At 37.8% G+C, this 23,400-nt stretch overlaps 1 protein-coding gene across 1 annotated transcript in view; it reads left to right on the top strand.

Annotated features, from left to right (window-relative positions):
- Positions 1-22,561, top strand: part of LOC133034239 (uncharacterized) — a 28,063-nt gene extending 5,502 nt beyond the window's left edge. The window contains exons 9-13 of the mRNA XM_061109288.1: positions 18,166-18,936; positions 19,069-19,859; positions 19,944-20,708; positions 20,764-22,319; positions 22,436-22,561. Of these exons, the coding sequence (XP_060965271.1) occupies positions 18,166-18,936; positions 19,069-19,859; positions 19,944-20,708; positions 20,764-22,319; positions 22,436-22,561 (4,009 nt within the window). The remainder of the gene's footprint in view (positions 1-18,165; positions 18,937-19,068; positions 19,860-19,943; positions 20,709-20,763; positions 22,320-22,435) is intronic.
- Positions 22,562-23,400: the final 839 nt, after the last annotated feature.

The raw sequence follows: 23,400 nt of genomic DNA, 5'->3' as shown, positions 1-23,400 counted from the left end.
TACTAGTAAAATAATTAATAAGTACTATAATAAATATTATTTTTTATTAAATAGCATATGATAATTGTCTTTACTAATTAATATATACTTTTAATTACATGGTATGTTCTTCATTTTGTACACAAATGACGAGATAAATATTATGCATGATCGGTAGATTCTTTACGTGAAAGTGAAAGCAGAATGACAACGGACCTTGTTAATAAGTGTGTATATATCTCAATTTATTGTTACTATATAGATTTGTAAATATATTTAGATGATTATTAGCGTTAGTTTAATTATTGTTACTATAAAGATTTTTAAATATATTTAGATGATATTAGCGTTAGTTTAATTATAGTTTATAAAGATTTTTAAATATATTTAGATGATATTAGCGTTAGGCTAATTATTGTGACTATATAAATTTGTAAAAAATTTAAAAATTAATGTAAGAGAAAATGGCAGAAAATCTACATTTTCCCTTATTTTTCCAATGTAACGACTGAAAAAAACCGTCGCTCAAAAAAACTTTTTAAAATAAAAAACGTAACTTGTACTATATGACACAATTTAAAATTATCGCCTATATTAGGGTATACGCGACGATTTAAAATTGTGCCCTATACTATAGGCGATAGTTTAAAACGGTCGCCTATACCCTATTATAGGCGACAATTTTGAATTATCGAGAATTTCAAATTAGCAACTATTTCGAATCGTTGCCTATTCTGCCCATTTTACGACAGTTGTATAGGCGATAATTATAGAAACTGACGAGAATACTTTACCCGCCTATTTAAAAACGTCAGAAAAAACCATTTATTTAGTAGTGCAACTAATCATAATGGTGGGGAAGCCATCACTTAAGACCCTTGCTAGGAAATAGTAAACCAGCAAATAACAGCTTAGAAATGTCACACCATACCTTGAAGAAAATATAATCGTTTAAGACAATTGTAGCAACTTTCACTTTTTCAACCTCGATGATTTCACCCACAAACCCAGCCTACTGATCCAAGTTCCTTTGGGTAATAGATAATTTAGGGGGAAGATTCAGAACTCAACCGGTGATATGAAAACATAGAAGCTCCGACTTTGAGTCTAGAGGCATCCGAGAGATGCGCCGGAGAATGGGCGTTCCATTAGTCAAATACCAAGGCATCCATCTGAGAATCTAATTCAATTCTCTATCAGATTTGAAAGAGAAAAATGAGAACAGTAGCAAGTCAATCGATAACGTAATCAGAACATCCCGATCCTTCTCTTTGAGTCCCCAAATTTGCTCAAAATAGTCTTTAGAAAACGCTTACACATCGACTTATTAGACCAAAGACATTCAATCACACAGAAATTTCCCAACTCAAAATCACTAGCGACATTTACTTCCCAACCATCCTCCTCAAGAATCGTAAGATTAAAAGTTTTCTCAAGCAAATCATCCATGATAGAACGATGCGTGTGAAGCAAACTTAAGAAAGGCTCTTCTCGAAAGAGAGCATAAGCACAATTTTACTTTTATAATCGTTAGTATTGTAATTAATATTCAAAATTCACCCCACATTTAATTGCTATGTAATTGTTATCAATAATTAACTAACTTGACAAAATCTTCCATGTATATATTTTTTAGGAAAGAAAATTTGTTGTCTTTAAATTGGTGTGCCCTCCCTCTCCTGCCAATTATTTTAGTACACAACATCTATACCTATTTAACATATAATAAATTCGTTAACACACTCTAAACTAAATTAATATATGTAAAATAGGTATAAATGATGTATCCTGAAACAATTAGTGGAGACAGAGAGGGCACACCAATTTTGAGACAGCAAATTTATTTTAATTTCTTAGGGTGAATCATCCCGATAAATGAAGACTGAATAATAGTAATTAGCTGTGATAAATTAAAAATAATTGAAATTGATCAGATATTTCAAAAGAGAGCAAGTGTAACACCCTAACTATCTTAGGCGTATTACGTGATTTTTAAACGTACTGTGCAGCTCGTTGCTAATCAACGAGGTTTATGGAAAAACGTGATTAATTAAAATTTTGCTTTTTAATTAAACTTATAAACCATATTACAAAAGACTCGGGATCCCGATTTATAAAATCATTTACAAAAGTTTTAACTGTTTAACTATTACATAAAATTAAAAGTCGTCTAACGACCAGTTACAAAATTCAGCCTTCTTTCGTCCCGAGGATCGTACGCTCCAGGCCTAACCGCCCCGACATGTACAATCTCATAAGCTCGCTCACGGTCCATCAGCTAAAGCCTTGCCTTTACCTACACATGAACATAAACTGTGAGTCGACAGACTCAGTAAGAAAAGCATAATAATATCATACATAATTCTAACTGCCGTGTCCAACACGATGCGAGTCCCGCCATCGCCATGTCCAACATGGTACCGAGCCACTACCGCCATGTCCAACATGGTACCGAGTTCTGAACGTTCACAGGGACAGTACTATTGACAAATATCCTCCTGATCGGTCGAACCGGTCATACTCCGGCTGCTGGTCATACTCCGGCTGTACCGACGGGATAGGTCAATAACCGAACCACCAACCAAATGTCGGCTGATCGGTCGAGCCGGTCATACTCCGCCGCTTGGTCATACTCCACTGTACCGACGTGACGGGGTTGGATGGTTCGAAGCCTATATACATAACTAATGTAATCTAGCAGGCTTCCTACATGCACGCTAAACATGTAATCTACATATGCATCTTGTTATACTAATCTTACCCGGATTCCGATTTCGGTGTCTTAGTCCAACTCCGAGGAACCGAAGCCGAGCGGCGGACATCGGCTCCTAAACCATAAAAATCACAACGCTATAAGTGACACGCTAAATCACTTCCCGGGGACTAAAACTAGGAACTAAAAGTTTCCCTATCGATAAAAAGCATGGCAATACCCCTAAAAACATAAAAACGAGGAAAACACGGGTTCGGAAAAATTCCCCAACCGGTAGACCGGTTGCCCAACCGGAATTCCGGTTCTGGGAATTACAGGACACCCATCCGAAATTCCGGTTGCACAACCGGAATTCTGGTTCCTCGCAGGAATTTTTCAAAAATTCCTAACTCGACCAAATCAAACCCAAATGGTTCCAAACCTTCCAGACCTGCTCTAAATACCCCAAAGAACAAATCTAAGGCAACAAACTAACCCAGGAACCACAGAAACAAAATTCACCATTAAAGCTCAAGCTTTGAGTTCTAAACTCAAACTTGAGCAAATCCCACAAACATGCATTCAAACCTAGTTAATTCTACTCAAATATGCTTGAAATAGCTTCAGAAATCAAACAAAAACCTCAACAATAACCCAGCAACAGATTCAATCAATACTCTTTGAAAATCATATTTTGAGCTAAAACTTCCAATTTTGAGCAAAGCAATTTAACACTCATTACTAACAACCTAATTAATCACAAAACAACATACTTAAATCTCAGAAACAACAACAATATTCCAGCAGCAACAACATCAAAGATTTAAGCATACAACAACCATTTTCATCATAAATTTCAAGAAAACAAAGTAAGAAACTAAACCCAAGAAATACCTCAATGAAAATTCACTTTGATCTTGCTAAACCACTTGAATTAACCAAGCAAAACCCAGCCCTTGCACAGCCAAGCCTTGGCCGAAAAGAGAGAGAGAGAGAGAGAGCTTTGAGTGTTTTGAAAATTTCTTTTAATTTTGATTAAGTGTTGAATTTTGTGGAAAAAAGGAATATAAGCCATAAATCATATTTTATTTCAGCCAACAAATTAAAATAAAATAACCATTTAATCCATTTAATAAATCACATTAGACAAAACACTAATGGGGCAAAAAGACCATTTTGCCCCTCCACCATAAAACCACATAAATCATACTAAAGGGGTATTTTTGGGACATTCTAAATTCCCGGCCATTCCCGACATTTCCAATGTCTAAAACCCGTCCCCAAACTACTAACATACTAAGTTGTGATTTCTACTGAGCCAAACGCCGAGCTCCAAAATACCGGGCACCGGAAATGCAAAATATGCAACTACTGAATAACATAACCATGCATTTCTGAATTCCATAAATAACAGTAATAAATTATTTAAATAGCTATAAATAATTTCTTAATTAATCATAACCAACTGATAATTTCCAAATTAACTAAGCGGGCTTTACAACTATTCCCCCCTTAAAAGGATTTCGTCCCCGAAATCTAACCTGAATAACTCTGGATATTGAGCTCTCATATCTGACTCTAGCTCCCAGGTGGCTTCTTCCACCTTACTGTTTCTCCAGAGAACCTTGACCAATGCTATGGTCTTATTCCGAAGGACTTTATCCTTTCTATCCAGGATCTGCACTGGTTGTTCCTCATATGACATGTCTGGCTGAAGCTGAAGACTCTCATAACTGAGTATATGAGAGGGGTCTGAAACGTATTTTCTCAACATTGAGACATGGAATACGTTGTGCACTGCTGATAAGGTTGGAGGCAATGCTAACCGATATGCCACTTGACCTATCTTCTCGAGAATCTCGAAAGGTCCTGTAAATCTAGGGCATAACTTGCCTCTTTTCCCGAAACGTTTAATCCCCTTCATCGGAGATACTCGTAAAAACACATGTTCCCCTACTTGGAACTCAACATCTCTGCGTTTCGGATCTGCGTAACTCTTCTGTCTGCTCTGTGAGGCAAGCATTCTAGCCTTTATCTTCTCTATCGCCTCATTGGTCCGCTGAACTGACTCAGGACCTAGGTATTTCCTCTCCCCTGTCTCATCCCAGTGGATAGGGGATCTACATTTCCTACCGTACAACAGTTCATAGGGAGCCATCCTTATTGTACTCTGATAACTGTTGTTGTATGAAAATTCTATCAACGGTAGATATTTACTCCATGAGCCTTCAAAGTCCATAACACAGGCTCTCAACATATCCTCCAATATCTGAATTGTCCTTTCGGACTGACCATCTGTCTGAGGATGGAACGCTGTACTGAATTTTAGCTTTGTACCCATTGCCCGTTGCAAACTTTGCCAAAATTTGGAGGTGAATTTCGGATCCCTGTCCGAAACTATAGACTTCGGTACCCCGTGAAGTCTCACTATCTCTCTGACGTACAGTTCTGCCAACTGATCCACTGAAAATGTTGTTCTGACCGGCAGAAAATGAGCAGATTTCGTAAATCGATCCACCACTACCGAGATGGAATCATACAAACCCGTGGTCCTAGGTAACCCGACCACAAAATCCATCGTAATATCCTCCCATTTCCATTCTGGTAGGGTTAGAGGCTGCAACAACCCTGCCGGTCTCTGATGTTCAGCCTTAATCTGCTGACAAGTGAGCCATCTCGATACGAATTCTACCAAATTCTTCTTCATACCGTTCCACCAGAAGTACGGTTTCAAATCTTGGTACATCTTGGTGGTGCCGGGATGCAGCGAATACGGGGTAGAATGAGCCTCCTCAAAGATCTCATTTCTAAGTTCCGCATTGCTCGGAACACAAACCCTGGCTTTATACAAAAGCATACCACTATCTGACACTGAAAAGTCCTTGGCTTGACCAGCCAACACCTCATCTCGGATTTTCACTAACTCCGGATCTGTCATCTGAGCGACTTTTATTCTTTCTAATAGATCAGATTGCAGCGTCAAGTTGTGAAGCTGATCTACCACAAACTCAATGCTGGATCTAACCATATCCTCAGCTAGCTGGGGTGAGATCTGAACCATGCTAGCTACTTGCCGGGACCACTTTACGCTCAGGGCATCGGCCACTACATTGGCTTTTCCGGGATGATAGAGGATCTCACAATCGTAATCCTTCACTAATTCCAACCAACGCCTTTGTCTCATGTTCAAATCTTTCTGAGTAAAGAAATACTTGAGACTTTTATGGTCGGTATAGATCTCACACTTCTCCCCGTAAAGGTAATGCCGCCAAATCTTCAGTGCAAAAACCACTGCGGCCAATTCTAAATCATGAGTCGGGTATCGCTGTTCATAATCCTTTAACTGACGGGAGGCATAAGCGATAACCCGATCGGCTTGCATCAACACACACCCCAAACCCTGCTTGGATGCGTCACAGTAAACTACGAACTTCTCCTTGTCCGAAGGCAAAGCTAGTATCGGAGCAGTAATCAACCTCTGTTTCAGCTCCTGAAAACTAGCTTCGCATTTATCTGACCAGATAAATCGCTGATTCTTCTTTGTAAGCTCGGTTAGGGGCATTGAAATTTTGGAGAACCCCTCCACGAACCTACGGTAGTACCCAGCTAATCCCAAGAAGCTTCTGATCTCTGTCACTGTCTTCGGTCTCGGCCAATCCCTGACGGATTCAATCTTCCCGGGATCCACCTTGATCCCATCTTTACTCACAATGTGCCCCAGGAAGGACACCTGAGACAACCAGAACTCACATTTCTTGAACTTGGCATAAAGTCTATGTTCTCGAAGCCGTTGCAGTACCATCTGAAGATGTAACTCATGCTCTTCTTCTGATTGAGAGTACACGAGGATGTCGTCGATAAACACAATCACACAGATATCGAGGAAATCCTTGAATACTCTATTCATCAGGTCCATGAATGCTGCAGGAGCATTGGTTAGTCCGAATGACATAACCAGAAACTCGTAATGTCCATACCTAGTGCGGAAAGCCGTCTTCGGAATGTCCTCCTCTCGGATTCTCAACTGATGATAACCCGAACGGAGATCAATCTTAGAAAAGACTGTCTTCCCCTGAAGCTGATCGAACAAGTCATCGATCCTAGGTAATGGATATTTATTCTTCACCGTCAGCTTGTTCAACTCTCTGTAGTCGATGCACATCCTCATAGATCCATCCTTCTTCTTGACAAACAAAACCGGGGCTCCCCAGGGTGACACACTGGGCCGAATGAACCCTATGTCAAGCAACCCTTGGAGCTGAATCTTTAATTCCTTAAGTTCAGCTGGAGCCATCCTATACGGGGCTTTGGAAACCAGATCCACCCCTGGTGCCAAGTCAATCACGAAGTCAATCTCCCGCTGAGGTGGTAACCCTGGAAGTTCTTCGGGAAAAACGTCCAAAAATTCCCGAACCACTCTGATATCCTCTGGCCGAATGGTGTCTGGCCGAGTGGTGTCCACCACCACGGCCAGAAACCCTAAGCACCCGCCGTGCAATAATTCTCTCGCTGACATAGCCGAGATAACCGGGATCCGAGATCCCTGAACTGAACCCACAATTACAAACGGTTCTTCACTTTCTGGTTGGAAGACCACCATCTTCCTTTTACAGTCAATGCTCGCCGAATATTTAGATAGGAAATCCATTCCTAAAATAATATAAAATTCGACTAAGCTCATCTCTATCAGATCAGCGCTTAACTCTCTATCATCTATCCTGATCGGCATAGACCTAATCCACCTATTGGAGATAACCAATTCTCCGCCAGGTAACAGGGTTCCAAACCCTGATTCATATCTATCAAAGGGTCTACCCAACTTACTAAAGACCCTGGCCGCCACATAAGAATGTGTAGCCCCAGAATCAAACAGCACTGAATATAGCGAGTTGTTAATAGAAAGCTGACCTGTGACTACTGATGGGCTGGCATCTGCATCAGCCTGCGTGATAGCGAATACCCTGGCTGGAGTGGGTATCGCTGGAGCTCTCGGTGCCTCTGGTCGGAGCTGGGGACATTCCCTCTTGAAGTGTCCGGGCATGCCACAATGAAAGCATCCCTGACCTTTGCACTCACCCTGATGGTGCCTCTTGCAGCTAGGGCACTCGGGATAGGAGAATCGGGTCTCAGTACCACCAGGACGACTCCCTCTGTTCTGGTTCCCCCGGAACCTCTTGTTCTGACTCGAGCCACCGGAAGCAGTGGGTGCCCTCTTCCTCTGATCAATAGCCGAACCACTACTCCCCCTGCTATAGCCTGATGCAGGAGGGGTAGGAGCCCCGCCACTAACCGGAGTACTCGCTGATTCTGACATGCACCCCACTGCGCCCTCAGCTCGCAGTGCCTTCTCCACCATCTGAGCATAGGTGGTGCTGTCGTCTGTGGTGATCATCAGGTCATGCCTGATCTTGGGACTCAACCCGTCCAAGTACTTCTCCTTCTTGCTGAAGTCGGTCGGCACAATTCCCGAGGCTAACCTCGCCAACCGATCAAACTGAGTAGTATACTCAGTGACGCTCATGTTCTCCCGCTGGGTCAGGTGAACGAACTCTTTCCTCTTGGCGCTGCTGACCGCCTCATTGTAGTATTTCGCATTAAAGAGTTCCTGGAACCTTTCCCAGGTCATGGTGGTGACGTCATGGATCTGAGACACCATGTCCCACCATACCAATGCGTCCTCCTGGAACTGAAACGTGGCGCACACCACTCTGTCGTTACCGGTGACCCCCATGAAATTCAGTATCTTGGTGATCACCGTCAGCCACTGTTCGGCTTTCATCACGTCCGGACCTCCCAGGAATACCGGAGGTGCTTGCTTTCGGAGCCGCTCATACAATGGTTCCAATCTATGGGCCGCCACCACTATCTCGGCCTGGGCAGCAGGGGCAGGTGCCACTGGAACTACGGGCACTGGAACTGCAGGAGCACCCTGCTGTCTCAACCTCTGAATCTCGAGGTCTTGCTCTTCGATCCGGGCTTGCATCTCCGCAAACCGCAATTCCCAATTCGGGCCTCCCTGATCGGCTGGGGGAGCCTGGGCAGCATGTGGTGGGTTCTCATCACCCCGACCACGAGCCCTGCCTCGGGGACCTCTGCCTCGGCCCCTAGCAGGTGGGGGAAACTGAGCTCCCTGTCCTTGATTCGACCCTACGGAGTTGCCCTGACTCCTGGTAGTCCGCCTGGCGTCCATCTAGTTAGAACCGCCTGCGAAACCAAGAGTTGCCATATCAGGTCGTATTCAAGGCGAGCTTACTAATGCCGCTTAATTTGGAAATTAAAAACGAAACATGCGCCTATTCTACTATCAGGCTACTAACATGCTTCCTAACAGGCTTTTCTTTTCTTTTTCTTTTTTTTTTTATAACTGAATAAAATGAACTACTAAAGCAATAAAGGCTTACTGAACCGTGAACCGAGCTAACTGCTGATGATGATTGTACATGTCGTGACGATCTTCGGAAGACAACACAGCGGCTACGATACCAAATTGTAACACCCTAACTATCTTAGGCGTATTACGTGATTTTTAAACGTACTGTGCAGCTCGTTGCTAATCAACGAGGTTTATGGAAAAACGTGATTAATTAAAATTTTGCTTTTTAATTAAACTTATAAACCATATTACAAAAGACTCGGGATCCCGATTTATAAAATCATTTACAAAAGTTTTAACTGTTTAACTATTACATAAAATTAAAAGTCGTCTAACGACCAGTTACAAAATTTAGCCTTGCTGTCCCGAGGATCGTACGCTCCAGGCCTAACCGCCCCGACATGTACAATCTCATAAGCTCGCTCACGGTCCATCAGCTAAAGCCTTGCCTTTACCTACACATGAACATAAACTGTGAGTCGACAGACTCAGTAAGAAAAGCATAATAATATCATACATAATTCTAACTGCCGTGTCCAACACGATACTGAGTCCCGCTACTGCCATGTCCAACATGGTACTGAGCCACTACTGCCATGTCCAACATGGTACTGAGTTCTGAACGTTCACAGGGACGGTACTATTGACAAATATCCTCCTGATCGGTCGAACCGGTCATACTCCGGCTGCTGGTCATACTCCAGCCTGTACCGACGGGATAGGTCAATAGCACTGAACCACCAACCAAATGTCAGCCTGATCGGTCGAACCGGTCATACTCCGCCTGCTGGTCATACTCCGGTACCGTACCGACGTGACAGGGTTGGATGGTTCGAAGCCTATATACATAACTAATGTAATCTAGCAGGCTTCCTACATGCACGCTAAACATGTAATCTACATATGCATACTGTTATACTAATCTTACCTGGATTCCGATTTCAGGTGTGCCGGTCAACCTGACTGGAACTGAAGCTGAGTGGCGGATTACTGGCTCCTAAACCATAAAAATCACAACGCTATAAGTGACACGCTAAATCACTTCCCGGGGACTAAAATTAGGAACTAAAAGTTTCCCTATCGATAAAAAGCATGGCAATACCCCTAAAAACATAAAAACGAGGAAAACACGGGTTCGGAAAAATTCCCCAACCGGTAGACCGGTTGCCCAACCGGAATTCCGGTTCTGGGAATTACAGGACACCCATCCGGAATTCCGGTTGCACAACCGGAATTCCGGTTCCTCGCAGGAATTTTTCAAAAATTCCTAACTCGACCAAATCAAACCCAAATGGTTCCAAACCTTCCAGACCTGCTCTAAATACCCCAAAGAACAAATCTAAGGCAACAAACTAACCCAGGAACCACAGAAACAAAATTCACCATTAAAGCTCAAGCTTTGAGTTCTAAACTCAAACTTGAGCAAATCCCACAAACATGCATTCAAACCTAGTTAATTCTACTCAAATATGCTTGAAATAGCTTCTGAAATCAAACAAAAACCTCAACAATAACCCAGCAACAGATTCAATCAATACTCTTTGAAAATCATATTTTGAGCTAAAACTTCCAATTTTGAGCAAAGCAATTTAACACTCATTACTAACAACCTAATTAATCACAAAACAACATACTTAAATCTCAGAAACAACAACAATATTCCAGCAGCAACAACATCAAAGATTTAAGCATGCAACAACCATTTTCATCATAAATTTCAAGAAAACAAAGTAAGAAACTAAAGCCAAGAAATACCTCAATAAAATTCACTTTGATCTTGCTAAACCACTTGAATTAACCAAGCAAAACCCAGCCCTTGCACAGCCAAGCCTTGGCCGAAAAGAGAGAGAGAGAGAGAGAGCTTTGAGTGTTTTGAAAATTTCTTTTAATTTTGATTAAGTGTTGAATTTTGTGGAAAAAAGGAATATAAGCCATAAATCATATTTTATTTCAGCCAACAAATTAAAATAAAATAACCATTTAATCCATTTAATAAATCACATTAGACAAAACACTAATGGGGCAAAAAGACCATTTTGCCCCTCCACCATAAAACCACATAAATCATACTAAAGGGGTATTTTTGGGACATTCTAAATTCCCGGCCATTCCCGACATTTCCAATGTCTAAAACCCGTCCCCAAACTACTAACATACTAAGTTGTGATTTCTACTGAGCCAAACGCCGAGCTCCAAAATACCGGGCACCGGAAATGCAAAATATGCAACTACTGAATAACATAACCATGCATTTCTGAATTTCATAAATAACAGTAATAAATTATTTAAATAGCTATAAATAATTTCTTAATTAATCATAACCAACTGATAATTTCCAAATTAACTAAGCGGGCTTTACAGCATGCATGCAAATTAACACAAACTTCCATTCATATAGAGCGAAATTTGTTAGTTATTGAAAGCAAAAGGGTGGAAAAAATAGTACTACAATTTTTATACGTGAAATGAATTTTTTTTTTGATAAAAACGAAAATGAAAAATTTAGTAGAAAGACAATGGAGTTTCGGATATATTAGAAGATATACTTTATTAAAATACATATATATAACACTAGGGAATTAATCCGCGCTTCGCGCGGTATTACCCAACATTTGTAATCTTTTTATTGAGAAAATTTTTATTTTTATGATTTTTTTTTACCAAAATTTATAGAAGGCTAATTAGCAATTTTCCCCTCGAACTTTGACATGTACAAAATTATGCCCCCTGAACTTTTTTGGCTGTTAAAAATTCTCCTTGAACTATTAAGATTGTTAAATTTAAGGACTTTTGTCTAATTTTAGTAAAAAAATTCTAACATGGATGAAAGTTCAGGGGGCATGATTTAGTACATATCAAAATTGGAAGGGCATAATTTGGTAGATATCAAAGTCTGAGGAGCATGTTTTAGTACATAGACAATCACTGAAACAGTAAAATTAAATGAAATTAGACAAAAGTTCTTAAATTTAACAATCTCAATAGTTAAGGGAGAATTTTTAACGGCCAAAAAAGTTCAGGAAGTATGATTTGGTATATGTCAAAGTTCGGGAAGGGGGGAGGGGAAATTACTTATTAGCCTTTATAAAAATATGGCCTTTTTATGAAAAATAATATTTTGGAAGAAGCTAAAACAAAAAATATGAGGAAAACAGTTTAGGGTAATCAATTATACCTTATACTATATTTTTATTTTAAAAAAGAAATCCAATGAAATAACTTTTTTCAAAAGAAAAACCATAGTATTTATTTAAAATACTATTTAGATTTATTTTTTCAGCCAAAAAAAAAACTAAAAACAATTTGATTGCTACTTGTAAAAAAATTTCATTTTGTTTTGTAGGTCATTGGAATGTCTTTTTCACAAATATTGTGAATGTAGGTAGATAAGAGGATTAATTTTTTTTTAACAGATTATGTGGATGTAAAACTTGTAAATTATAACAATGAAAAGGAAGTCATGATCAATAAGACTAATTATTTCTATAATAAAATGTTAATTTGTCTTACAGTTTTGCTAGTTGATTAACTAAATTGTTCTTCAAGTTTTGTGGGTTAGCATTTAGCTAGAACTTCCAAAATACCCCATGATTATAAATCAAGTATCTGTTTCCTTTTTTTTTTTTGTAATTTTCTATTAATTTATTTATAGAACAATCAAACATATAGATATTTATATAAATATATATAGTGAAAAAATAGATGATAAACACATATAAATTCAAAAATGCTAGGCAATTAATATTTTCATAGAAATTGAACATTAATTATAAATATATACAAATATCTATATACGGATGATTTTTTTTAAGCACATTCACAATCAATATGGCAAAAATAAATATTTGAATCATTCAAATTTTATTTATTAACCATTAATTATTTTTTACATGCCACAACATTTATTCATTTGTTTAAGGCTCTTCATAGTAAACTTATTTTCTATTAATTATTATATAAATTTATTATTTAGTAAGCAAAAACACTTGATTTTTGCTTAACAGAATAATCAATAAAAAAATCTATCCAATAAGATTGTTCTTATTTAAATTTATGTTACAAATTAGAAGATTAAATAAAAAAAATGTAGTAGTGTTATATTTTACTAAAAAAATCATAATTAAAAAACCTTATATGAAAATTTGAGAAAAGATTGAACAATATAAATAATAAACAACCTAAGAGACTACCCAAATTCTAATTAATTATATAGCTTATAGAATTTTTTATTTATTGAAATAAGTTCATTATGTCATTATAAATTTCATATTATCCAACAAATTAACACCACTTACAACTCAAATGGCTTAGGTAGAGTTAGAAATAATGGTACAATGATTTATATGAAAGCGAAATGACTATAATTTTAAAGATATGTGTAGATATAATTAAAATATCATAGATTTGATTTAAAGAAAATCATACATATACATAATGAAGACTACCAGCACCATGAGAATCTGGTCTAAACTTAGTCATATTATGAGCTACCTAACTTGAAAAATTCTTTGAAAATCTTTCATAGTTTCTTCAAGCATAAAATCTTTGAAAGGATAATGATCCATGTATATTGTCAGAGTTCGCAATACCGCTCCGTTGGAGTACTCCCTTCCTGTCACAAAATATAGAACACACAATAAAAGAAAAAAAAACAATTGCTAAGAATAAAGATTATAAAGCTATATATAAATTCATTACAACAAAACATACACACAAAAAGACTGATTGCCTCTTGCCGCAAATATGTAATATAGAGAATATAAATATATATATATATACTTGTTTCAATATTATATATTTATATAGACATGAGTACATTGTATAAAGATGTTGAAAAAAATGCTATTATTATATAAGACAATAAGTGTGAAATAAATACACAATACTACAAATAGTTATTACATTTACCGTATGTTAAGGTTAGAATTTCATAGGTCATCTAACTTTTTTTTTTTTTTTGAACCATAGGTCATCTAATTAACAAAAGGAATGTTATCAGTTTTTTATTTATTACTGAATTATTTTTTAATAATGAGTGGTCTTTTCAAACCACCAATGTAATATTATGATGCTTCTTCTTCTTTTATCTTTTCATTAATTATTCATACATAAATGTTATTAATTAAATAGAGAGTAGGGATGAAAAAATGAAAAGTTTTATTAAATAAAAATACTAATTAAAAATCAAATAAAATCTTAAAATTTGAGAAAACAAATAACAATAAGCAAAACTCATATAGAAGATGCTACATCATCTCCTTAGTATTCTCATCTCATTTATATAAGTATATAGATAGATAAATATAGATATATTGATTTGTAAAATAATTTATATTAATGCATATATTGGTATAGGTATTTTTTTTTTAAAAAAAGAAAAAATAAAACATGAAACACTAAAAAAAAAGAGTAAAAATAGATTAAAATATATATATATATATATATAATATCGCCTATTTCTTTTGATTTTTTTTTTAATTTTTGTTCCGTGTGTATTTTTTCAACATGCATATATATATGAGTAAATTTTTTTAGATTAAATATGACAAAAAATATTTAGTTTGTAAAAGATGTTGTATATCACCTAAAATTATTTTAATTGTTGGAAGAATATATTTTAAAGAAAAAATACTACCAATTTATAATGCAATATTTTTTTGTATATATTGATATTTATAATAGATTAGTAGTTAGATATAGTTATAAGTTACTCCATCATTCATTATTAGTAATTAGTAATAATAATAGATAATAGATGTGTTGTTAATGTGGATGTATTATATATAGATTTTTAGCTTAAAAAATAATTAAAAAAATTAAACAAATGACAAAATTTGACAAAATTAAGAATAGGAGAGAAAACTCATATAGAATGCCACATAAACTTGTTGATGCTTTCCTTTATATATATATATTGATGATTAGTTAACACTAAATTATTCCCTTAAAGAAAATACTATTAATATGATATAATTATTAAAAGAAAAGCAAATAAAAACAGGGAACACGCTATTAATCAAACGTGAACCAGGATAACTTTTCTTCTATAAATTAGAATAACTTTTAGTTTAATTTCTTGGAAAGTATATTATTAAGGATATCCACACAAACATATTGTACAAGCTGAGTGAACAAAAACAAAGGCACACTAGTTTAATAATTTCCTTCAGATATATATGGATCATGAATATTTTGCCACGAATCAAATTCTAAAAGAAAAAGCATAGACATAAATACGTATAAACATTCACATTTTTCATAATAATAGTATGTTTTTTTAAAAAAGTAAAAATATCGCGTACGTTTTTCTAAAGGTAGGGAGATGATGTAATAACAGCATAATCTTTTGAATAATAACAAATTATTATTTGGTCCAAGTTGTAAGGCTTAATTAGCTTAGTGAAAAGCGAAAAGCATGCAAAGATGTATCTATACACATCTCCATAAAGAGAATTATGATACAACATTGCTATTACCACAAGTGGGCCATGCCCAATTACTTATGAGTGATTAATAATTTTTTTTTTTTTTTATAATTTACGGTATAAATAGTAAATTTAACTAATGGTTATAAATATATACCTAAGTTTAATTTTTTTAACAATTATTAAGCTCAAAAATCGACACTTATAATTTATAGATTAAATTGAAGCACCACAAGGACCGATCCCATGACGATTCATGAATAGAGGACGACAGGGAGAAAGACTAAATTAATAAAGACTTTTTTCCTTAACGGTACTATTATCATCTACTAGCATTAAATTAAGTTCCTAAATGAGAGTAAAATAGGTGGTAAGCTTATAAAGTCAAGTAGGAAAACAACTAATATCAATGATCCTTAGTTTATTAAAAAGTCAAGTAGGAAAACAACTAAAATAGGTGGTAAGATTTTATTATTATTAATAATATTATGATTATGGGAATTTATTTGAATGCATATATATTTATTATGCTATTTATGCAAATTCTCAATTTCTGTGATTGTGTTCGGAAGCTGTGGAAAGCGAGAGTCGCATTTTATATAATTTAGAATTTATTCGGGGTATTTTTGTTAAGCTTTAGCGGTATTGGTATTTCCGGGATTTAGTAAATGACCATTCTACCCTTGTGATGTTTTAATTGTTTTTATTAGTGGAAGGGGCAAGAAGGTCTTTTTACAAGACTTCTTTTGTCTTTTCCTAGTTAATTTATTGGCTGAGTATAAGTTATTAATTTAAAAGAAAAGAAAAGGGTTGGCTTTACTCATTGAAGAAGGAAACCTTAGGAGAAAGTATCATTCCCTTTCTCTCTTTGTCGTGCACCCCAAAGAACCAGCAAGAAGGAGTGTTTGCTGCTGGAATTTAGAGTTTGTAACCTGAAAAAAGAAGATTCAACTTAAGGTAAAGATTCTTTGCTATCCTTTTCTTTATTTTAGTAGGTATAGGTTAGGTTTTACTTGTGAATTTAGGTTCTAGGTGGCTGTGTGGATTGAAATGGTATAACTTGGTATTCTGGGAATGATTTTAGGTTGTTTAAGCTTATTTGAATTGAAATTGAAGGTTAATATGAAGTTTGAGCAAAGTTAGAGTTTGTGAACTCAAACTTAGCTCTCTAATGGTGAATTGAAAATCTGTGTGTATTGCTGAGTTTTTTTGATTGGGATTGATCTATTATGATGTTTACAGGTGTTCTGGAAGTTATTGTGAAGTTTGGGGTTGATTTGAATTAAGGGGAAGATTTTTTTGGGTTCCCAGCTCAGAACCGGAATTCCGGTTCCTGGGACCCTGTTGCAACCGGTCGACCGGTTGGTCCCAAGAACCGGACTTCCGGTTGGGAACCGGCCTGCCGGTTGGGGCTTTTTTCCCGAGCCCTAGTTTTTCCTGTTTTAAGTAATTTAGGGTATTGGCATCCTATTTATCGATAGGGTTAAGCTTAGTTTCTATTTTAAATCCCCGATAAGTGTTTTAGCGAGTCTCTCATCGGTTTTTGAACATTATGGTTTAGGGCCCTGTTAAACGTCGAGCTGCACTTCCACTCAGGCTGACCGGCACACTTGAGCACGGAACGAGGTAAGATAGCGTAAGAATATATATATGAATGTATATGCTTGTTTTGAATGTTAATGTGATTACGGTGTTACCAATACGAGTACCCAGGGTACGTCGTGTTCGTGGTACAACACTTAGTAATTCCCGGGAGTACAGTTAGGGCTCTACCAACACAAGTACAGAGTTGGTACTTTAGTGCATTTGGTATAGTAGTCATACTACCCTTAAGAACGTTCTTAATCATTTGGTGAGCTTCGTTGTTAAGCTCAGGGCAGCTTGATCATAAAGCTGGCAGCGTGCTACTTTTATATTTCTTGCATATCTTACTGAGTCTGTTGACTCATCAGTTTGCTACCTTGTGTAGGTAAAGGAAAAGCAAAGCTGGAGGAACAGTGAGACAGAACTCGGCATGATTGTACATATCGCGGCAGTGCAACCCGGAGGGTTTCGGTCTTTTATTATTTTGAGTCTGTATTTTGAGGATGCATGTCCGCAAAACTTTTAAAAAAAATATATATGTAATAGTAAAGTACTTTTAACCTAAATTTTGATACTCGGGATCCCGATCCATATGGTTATTAATATATAAATTATTAAAATTAATTTCCGAGTTTATTATTATGAAATACGGGCGTTACAGTTTGGTATCAGAGCCACTGGGTTGTCCACTGAAGACCGTCAAGATATGTACAATCAAGGCCAGTGTCGAGTTCAACTCACGGTTCCGTAAGCTTTATTTCTTTTGCAAACTATTTTAAGATATGTAGTGTTGTATATATGATTAAATAAGATGTTTTAAATTTTAATTGCGGTCCTGAAAGTATTTTGACCACTGTCTGACCTACGTGCCTTGTGGGTTCGCAGGCTAAGTCCTAAATAATGGACGACCAGCGAAACGTTAGAAGGCAGGGTGAACTGGTTGAGACCGGAGGTGGTCGGGGTGGTAGAAATCCCCAAAACCCCCGTGGGCGCGGTCGAGTCCCGAGAGGTGGACAGGAGAATCCACCTCAGGCCCCTGTTGATTGGGAACAAAGGTTTGCTGAGATGCAAACTAGAATTGAGCAACAAGAAGAAGAGATCCGACGACTCAGGCAACGGGATGCCCCTGTTGAGCCTCCCCTGCAACCGCCTGTTGCGGTTCCTGCAGCCCCTGCGGTGCCAGCTGAGCAACATGTTGCTGGTAACCGCATGGAGCCTTTATATGAGAGGTTCAGAAAGCAAGCGCCTCCAGTATTTCTGGGAGGCCCTGATGTTCTTAAGGCTGAGCAGTGGTTGACTGTTATCGAAAGAATACTGAATTTTATGGGAGTAGCTGGAAATGATAGGGTGGCATGTGCCACGTTCCAATTTCAGGAGGATGCCCTGATTTGGTGGGAAATGGTATCCCTCACCAGGGATGTGACCAGAATGACCTGGGAAGAGTTCCGGGAATTGTTCAACGCCAAATATTACAATGAGGCGGTCCGCAGTGCAAAGCGGAAGGAATTTGTTGAGTTGGTACAAGGTGAGGGTATGACAGTAACCGAGTATACCACCAAGTTTGATCGCTTGGCTAAGTTAGCCTCCGGAATTGTACCAACAGACTTCAGTAAGAAAGAAAAGTATTTGGCTGGGCTGAATGCCAAAATCAGACATGACCTGGTTATTACAACGAGTGATACAACGACTTATGCAGAAATGGTTGATAAGGCTCTTCGAGCAGAAGGGGCAGTTAAATTTTTACAAGAAACCCGAGAGTCTTCTGGTGTTGGTGGGATTACTACTCTCCCTATGTCGGGTCCTGAAAAAGAGAGTGGGGGTTCTACCCTTGAACAGAGGAAAAGAACTTTTCCATCTTCGGGAAGTTCAGGGCAAGGAAAAAGGTTTCGAGGAAACCAGAATAGAGGAGGACGTCAGACTTATTCTTATCCTGAGTGCCCGCGTTGCAAGAAGCATCATCCCGGGGTTTGTAACCGGAGAGCCTGTTTTCAGTGTGGTTCGGTGGGACATCTCAGGAAAGACTGTCCTCAGTTGAGGCAAGAGGAACCGAAGCCCGAGGTCAAACCTGCACCTGCACCTGCTCGTGTCTTTGCTATAACTCAGGCAGATGCTGCTGCCAGTCCTTCAGTAGTTACAGGTCAGCTTCTAATCAATGGTTTTGCTTATACTGTTTTATTTGATTCGGGTGCTACTCGGTCTTATGTGTCATCAAGACTTCTTGATCAGTTTGATAGACCTAGTGATATTCTCGAGACGGGGTTTGGAACCCTGTTGCCTAATGGGGAATTAATTATTTCAAGAAAGTGGATTAGGTCAGTAATAGTTAGAATTGAAGATAGAGAATTGAGTGCTGATCTCGTGGAGTTGCCATTGGCCGAATTTGACATTATACTTGGTATGGACTTTTTGTCTAAATACTCTGCTAGTATTGATTGTAAACGGAAAATGGTGACTTTTGAACCGGAAAATGAGGAACCTTTTGTTTTTGTTGGTTCAGTCCAAGGTTCTCGTGTCCCAAGAATCTCAGCGTTGAAAGCTAGGGATTTATTACGAGATGGGTGTGTTGGTTTTCTGGCAGTGGTAGTGGATTCCAGTAAACCTGTGTTACTTGGACCAGAAGAAGTTAAAGTGGTTAAGGAATTCCTGGATGTATTTCCAGAGGAATTGCCGGGATTACCACCTCAGCGGGAGATAGATTTCATCATTGATTTAATTCCTGGAGCAGAGCCTGTTTCAAAGGCACCCTACCGAATGGCACCTGCTGAATTAAAAGAACTAAAGATACAACTCCAAGGGATGTTGGATCTAGGGTTTACTCGACCTAGTGTGTCACCTTGGGGAGCCCCTGTGCTATTTGTGAAGAAGAAAGATGGAACTCTTCGGATGTGTATTGATTATCGGGAGCTGAATAAGTTAACCATTAAGAATAAATATCCTCTGCCCAGAATTGACGATTTGTTTGACCAACTTCAGGGCAAGACAGTATTCTCAAAGATTGACTTGAGGTCTGGATATCATCAATTGAGAATTCGAGAAGAGGATATCCCGAAGACAGCTTTCCGGACCAGGTATGGTCACTATGAATTCCTGGTTATGTCTTTTGGGTTAACAAATGCACCGGCAGCTTTTATGGATCTCATGAATAGGGTATTCAAGAAATTCCTCGATAATTTTGTAATTGTATTTATCGATGATATTCTTGTGTACTCTCGGTCAGAAGCAGAGCATGAGCAACATCTTCGAATGGTTCTGCAGCGGCTTAGAGATCATAAACTCTATGCAAAGTTCAAAAAGTGTGAGTTTTGGCTGTCACAAGTGTCTTTTCTGGGGCATATTGTTGGAAAAGACGGAATTATGGTTGATCCAGGGAAGATTGAAGCGGTGAAGAATTGGCCTAGACCTAAAACAGTCACTGAGATTCGAAGTTTTCTCGGATTAGCGGGTTATTATCGGCGTTTTGTGGAAGGATTTTCCAAAATTGCGACGCCGTTATCCGAGCTAACTAGGAAAAATCAGCGATTTGTATGGTCAGATAAATGTGAAAAGAGTTTTCAAGAGCTGAAGCAACGATTGATTACAGCTCCTATCCTGGCCTTGCCATCTGATCAAGAAAAGTTTGTAGTATATTGTGACGCTTCTAGGCAGGGTTTAGGCTGTGTGTTAATGCAAGCAGATAAAGTCATAGCTTATGCTTCTCGGAATGGCGAAAGATTATGAGCAGCGTTACCCAACTCACGACCTAGAACTTGCAGCAGTGGTGTTCGCCTTGAAAATTTGGCGACATTACTTGTATGGTGAAAGGTGTGAGATCTATACTGACCACAAGAGTCTCAAGTATTTCTTCACTCAGAAGGATTTGAATATGAGACAGAGAAGGTGGTTAGAATTGGTAAAAGACTATGATTGTGAAATCCTGTATCATCCTGGAAAGGCAAATGTTGTAGCTGATGCTTTAAGCAGAAAAGGACCTGATCAGATATCTAACATGGTTATGATTTCCTCTCAGCTAGCTTCGGAAATGACAAAAGCAAACATTGAGTTGGTGACTGAGAAATTATTTAATCTGACACTTCAGTCAGATTTGTTGGAAAGAATCAGAATGGCTCAGTTAGAAGATTCAGAATTGACTAAGATTCGAGAAGATGTCTTAGCAGGCAAAGCTAAGGACTTCTCCATTTCTGACAATGGAATGCTGTTGTTTAAAGCACGGGTGTGTGTCCCTGATTTCAGTGAGCTTAAAAAGGAAATTTTAGAAGAAGCTCATACTACCCCTTACTCATTACATCCAGGAACCACCAAAATGTATCAAGATTTAAAGCCCTATTTCTGGTGGTATGGGATGAAAAGGGATGTAGTGGACTATGTCACTAAATGCTTAACCTGTCAACAAATTAAAGCTGAGCATCAACGACCGGCGGGGTTACTTCAGCCATTAACACTTCCGGAATGGAAGTGGGAAGACATTGCGATGGACTTTGTGGTTGGCTTGCCTAGAACCACAGGAATGTACGACTCAGTTTGGGTTGTGGTGGATCGTTTTACAAAGTCAGCACATTTCTTACCTGTTAAGGTAACCTATTCAGTGGATCGGTATGCTGATTTGTATGTGAAAGAAATTCTCCGTCTTCATGGAGTACCGAAGTCAATCGTTTCAGATAGGGATCCTAAATTTACCTCAAAGTTTTGGGTGAGTTTGCAAAAGGCTATGGGAACTAATTTGAAATTCAGCACAGCCTTTCATCCTCAAACAGATGGGCAATCTGAACGAACCATCCAAATACTCGAAGACCTGTTACGAGCTTGTGTCATGGATTTTGGAGGGTCATGGAGTAAGTATTTGCCTCTGATTGAATTCTCCTATAATAATAGCTATCAAAGTACCATAGGAATGGCTCCCTATGAGCTGCTCTATGGAAGAAAGTGTCGTTCCCCAATTCATTGGGACGAAACAGGAGAACGGAAATACTTGGGCCCTGAATTAGTTCAGAAGACAAATGAAGCAATAGACAAGATCAAAGCTCGAATGCTTGCTTCTCAAAGCAGACAGAAAAGTTATGCAGATCCTAAGCGACGGGATGTTACATTCCAACCTGGTGATCATGTCTTTTTACGAGTATCCCCGATGAAAGGAATCAGACGTTTTGGAAAGAAAGGTAAATTAAGCCCTAGGTTTATTGGACCTTTTGAAATTCTGGAGAAGGTTGGACAAGTTGCTTATCGATTAGCCTTTCCTCCTTCCTTGTCAGCAGTGCATAACGTGTTTCATGTGTCCATGCTGAGGAAGTATGTATCTGATCCAATGCACGTTCTGAGTTATGAAATGTTAGAGTTGCAACCCGATTTATCTTATGACGAACAACCAGTGCAAATTTTGGATAAAAGGAAAAAGTTTTGCGAACTAAAACTATATCATTGGTTAAGGTACTCTGGAGGAATAGTAAAGTGGAAGAAGCCACTTGGGAATTGGAATCCGATATGAGGACTCAGTACCCTGAGTTATTCAAGTAGATTTCGGGGGCGAAATCCTTTTAACGGGGGGATAATTGTAAAGACCGCATATGATTAATACTTTGAATTATTAAATAATTAGGGTTTATGTATGAGATTTTATTATTATTAATAATATTATGATTATGGGAATTTATTTGAATGCATATATATTTATTATGCTATTTATGCAAATTCTCAATTTCTGTGATTGTGTTCGGAAGCTGTGGAAAGCGAGAGTCGCATTTTATATAATTTAGAATTTATTCGGGGTATTTTTGTGAAGCTTTAGCGGTATTGGTATTTCCGGGATTTAGTAAATGACCATTCTACCCTTGTGATGTTTTAATTGTTTTTATTAGTGGAAGGGGCAAGAAGGTCTTTTTACAAGACTTCTTTTGTCTTTTCCTAGTTAATTTATTGGCTGAGTATAAGTTTATTAATTTAAAAGAAAAGAAAAGGGTTGGCTTTACTCATTGAAGAAGGAAACCTTAGGAGAAAGTATCATTCCCTTTCTCTCTTTGTCGTGCACCCCAAAGAACCAGCAAGAAGGAGTGTTTGCTGCTGGAATTTAGAGTTTGTAACCTGAAAAAAGAAGATTCAACTTAAGGTAAAGATTCTTTGCTATCCTTTTCTTTAGTTTAGTAGGTATAGGTTAGGTTTTACTTGTGAATTTAGGTTCTAGGTGGCTGTGTGGATTGAAATGGTATAACTTGGTATTCTGGGAATGATTTTAGGTTGTTTAAGCTTATTTGAATTGAAATTGAAGGTTAATATGAAGTTTGAGCAAAGTTAGAGTTTGTGAACTCAAACTTAGCTCTCTAATGGTGAATTGAAAATCTGTGTGTATTGCTGAGTTT

Source organism: Cannabis sativa, chromosome 2 (assembly GCF_029168945.1).
Source record: "Cannabis sativa cultivar Pink pepper isolate KNU-18-1 chromosome 2, ASM2916894v1, whole genome shotgun sequence".
Classification (NCBI taxonomy): Eukaryota; Viridiplantae; Streptophyta; class Magnoliopsida; order Rosales; family Cannabaceae; genus Cannabis; species Cannabis sativa.
Note: the sequence above shows the minus strand (reverse complement) of the source record. Positions and strands in the feature narration are given on the sequence as shown.